At 62.5% G+C, this 2,638-nt stretch overlaps 1 protein-coding gene across 1 annotated transcript in view; it reads right to left on the bottom strand.

Moving 5' to 3' along the window:
* Window positions 1-2,638, bottom strand: part of CHLRE_12g561101v5 (uncharacterized protein) — a 27,367-nt gene that overhangs the window by 2,639 nt on the left and 22,090 nt on the right. Inside the window, exons 18-24 of the mRNA XM_043069175.1 lie at window positions 2,263-2,381; window positions 1,917-2,052; window positions 1,656-1,754; window positions 1,308-1,438; window positions 1,033-1,101; window positions 845-906; window positions 598-715 (exon numbers count right to left, since the gene is read on the bottom strand). Coding sequence (XP_042918830.1) covers window positions 598-715; window positions 845-906; window positions 1,033-1,101; window positions 1,308-1,438; window positions 1,656-1,754; window positions 1,917-2,052; window positions 2,263-2,381 — 734 coding nt within the window. The remainder of the gene's footprint in view (window positions 1-597; window positions 716-844; window positions 907-1,032; window positions 1,102-1,307; window positions 1,439-1,655; window positions 1,755-1,916; window positions 2,053-2,262; window positions 2,382-2,638) is intronic.

Here is a 2,638-nt window from a genome sequence, read left to right as displayed (position 1 = left end):
CAGCCCGGGGGGGGGTTACATTCATGCCTAGTTAAGGAAGTGGTAGACGGTAGACCATCTTCCGGGGGAGGGGTTTCCAAGGATTGGTACAGAGAAGTGTAGCGAGGTAGACACCAGGTGTGGTGTTGTGCGTACCGAGGGGGGGAGGGCGTGGTTCAATGGGACCGCGGTTGGGGCGTAGCCCTGGTTCATAGCTGACAGGTTTGAGCCGCGACGAGGTGCGAACGAGCGCTCACAGCATGACCATGCGTGTCCCGGGTGTGAGCCGCCCGCATGCCCCCATCCATCCCTTAGGGCATTGCCAGCCCCAGTCCCCCCCCCCCCCCCGCACCGGGCGGTCCCAGTGGTGGTGGTGGACCAGCTGCCTCACGCCCGCGCTGTAGCCGGGGCTGCGCGGGCCGCAGTTGGGCCAGGAGCCAGTCTTGGGCGGCTTCCGGTCGCCACAGATGCGACCTGAATCGCACAAAGATACACCGCCATATCAAGGCCACATTGCATTGTCTACACAGGCCCAGCGTTGCTATGGTGCTCGCGCTGGTGGCTTGGGGCTTCGCATACCATACTCAGGGCACCCCTGAGCCCCTCCGCCCCGCCCACCCGCGAAGAAGAATGTGGTGGTGCGCTCCTGCTTGTCCATGAGCGGGTGCAGCGGCGTGCGCTCCAGACCAAAGTGCTTGAAGTGGCCGGGCGTCAGGAACACCGGGATGACCACGTCCTGTGAGGCGCCGCGCGGGGGCGGCAGGAGCGGGCATGGCTCGCACACAGGTGCCGAACACAAGAGACAGAGGCCGCAGGGCCGCAGGGGCATTGTGCATACGGTGTGGCCTTGTTGCGGGCCTCTCACCTTGTCTGGCCGGTGTGCCTTCTTCCAGCCGGAGAACACTTTGTCCATTGTCAGGCCCCAGTCTGAGGCGCGTGGTGCGGGCATGGAGGGCATATCAGCATTGCACCACTGCACCAGTGCGCGGCCCCTATGCCCTGCCAGGTGCCTTCCCTGTACCCCCACCCCCACGACACCCCGCTGCCGCTTACGTGTGAGCCACGTGATGTTGGGCGCCTGCAGCCGGGCCCCCAGCTGCGTCTCATCCGCGCCCAGGTCACCTGCGGGCGTAACGGCGTGGGCGAAGAAAGACATCTATAGCATGCACCGAGATGGCCACAGTCCCATGGTTCGGCTATGCCAGCGCACGGTATGCAAATCGCAAAACAAACAACGAAGCTTTGGTATACGCAAGCGCAACCGGAGCTAGTGCCTCGCTTGACAGGTTCCCGACGAGCCCTGCTGTGGCGCAACCGCACCCGCGCACCTGTGTGAATGACAAAGTGGCGCGAGCCGCCTGTGCGGTTCCACCAGGGGTAGGTGGCGCTGATGTAAGCGACCGCCTCACTCAGGAAGCGCGAGTCCGCCGTCATGCGCTGGCGGATGGGGATGTAGTACCTACCGGAATGCGGAAGCACGGGTGGCAGTCATGGGTGGCAGTGGGGTTGCAGGCTATATTGGTTAGGAGGCGGCGATGCTGAGGCGGCGCATTGGAGGCTGGGCAGCAATCAGGGTGGGCAGCAAGAGGCCGTGCGGGTAAAGCGGTATGACCAAGTGCCGACCATGTGCCCCGGCTTTACAGGCCGACTCGAGTGTGGCGTGGTCTCCTGCTCACCAGTCCGCCTTGTCTCCATCCGCTATCCTGGCGCCACTGCCCAACAGCCGTTGGTAAAAGTGGATGTGGGTCGACCGGTCCAAGCGCTTTGTGTTGGTCCTGTCATGTGCACGTGTGGCTCGCTTTGGAGACAAATTACGTGCATAGCAAATTGAGCGCCCCGACCCAGACTCACAGCGAAGTACGCGCACCGTACACCGACCTCCCACACTCCCATTTCAACTCATTACTTTTCCAACCCACGCACGCCCATCCACCCACCACGTAGTCAGGTCGGGGGGCAACTCGTACACATACACCCAGGGCCGCTTGGCGCGTGTGGCGTATCCCGTGCCCGCCAGCAGCTCCGGCTTGCCCTCCGCGTCCAGTGACAGCGAGCAATCAGCTCCGAAGAAGCCTTCGAGCGGAGAAGTCGATATAATGCTGGCTTTGTAAGCACGCACAGCCATAAACCGATATAGATCTAGGTGCAGGTGTTGATTGCATGTTAGGGGCCATCTGGCCATTTCGTTCAGACGCGGTTCACACCGAAACCCGCCCCACCCCACTCGTACGTACCCAACACCCAACACCCGTACACGCGCTGTGCGGCGCACTCGGTGCGCACCTGGCTTGCAGTGGCACCAGCCAGAGACGCACGTCCCCCGCTTGTTGCAGTTGTTCAGGCAGCTGAGCTCCGACGTGGTGCACTCCTTCACCGAGGGGTAGTAGTTGCGCCGGCAGCGGCTGTGCAGCGGAACGAGCGGGGGTGGCAGGCAAGACTTTTGGAGGACCAGGGCGGGGATCACGCTCATGCGTAGCGCCTGAGTAGCAACTGAGTTGAAAAGCATACCGACATGCCCCATGCTTGACAGGCTACATACTTTGTATTATACTTATGGTGACCCGAGAGCACTAGCAGCGGTTCCCAGCCATGGCTGTGCTCACACACGGCCAAAGCCTGCGGTATGTGGCGCCACGTGCGTGGCCTTGCTCACCTGGTG

Source organism: Chlamydomonas reinhardtii, chromosome 12, assembly GCF_000002595.2.
Source record: "Chlamydomonas reinhardtii strain CC-503 cw92 mt+ chromosome 12, whole genome shotgun sequence".
Lineage (NCBI taxonomy): Eukaryota > Viridiplantae > Chlorophyta > Chlorophyceae > Chlamydomonadales > Chlamydomonadaceae > Chlamydomonas > Chlamydomonas reinhardtii.
This window is presented reverse-complemented; position numbering and strand designations above follow the sequence as displayed.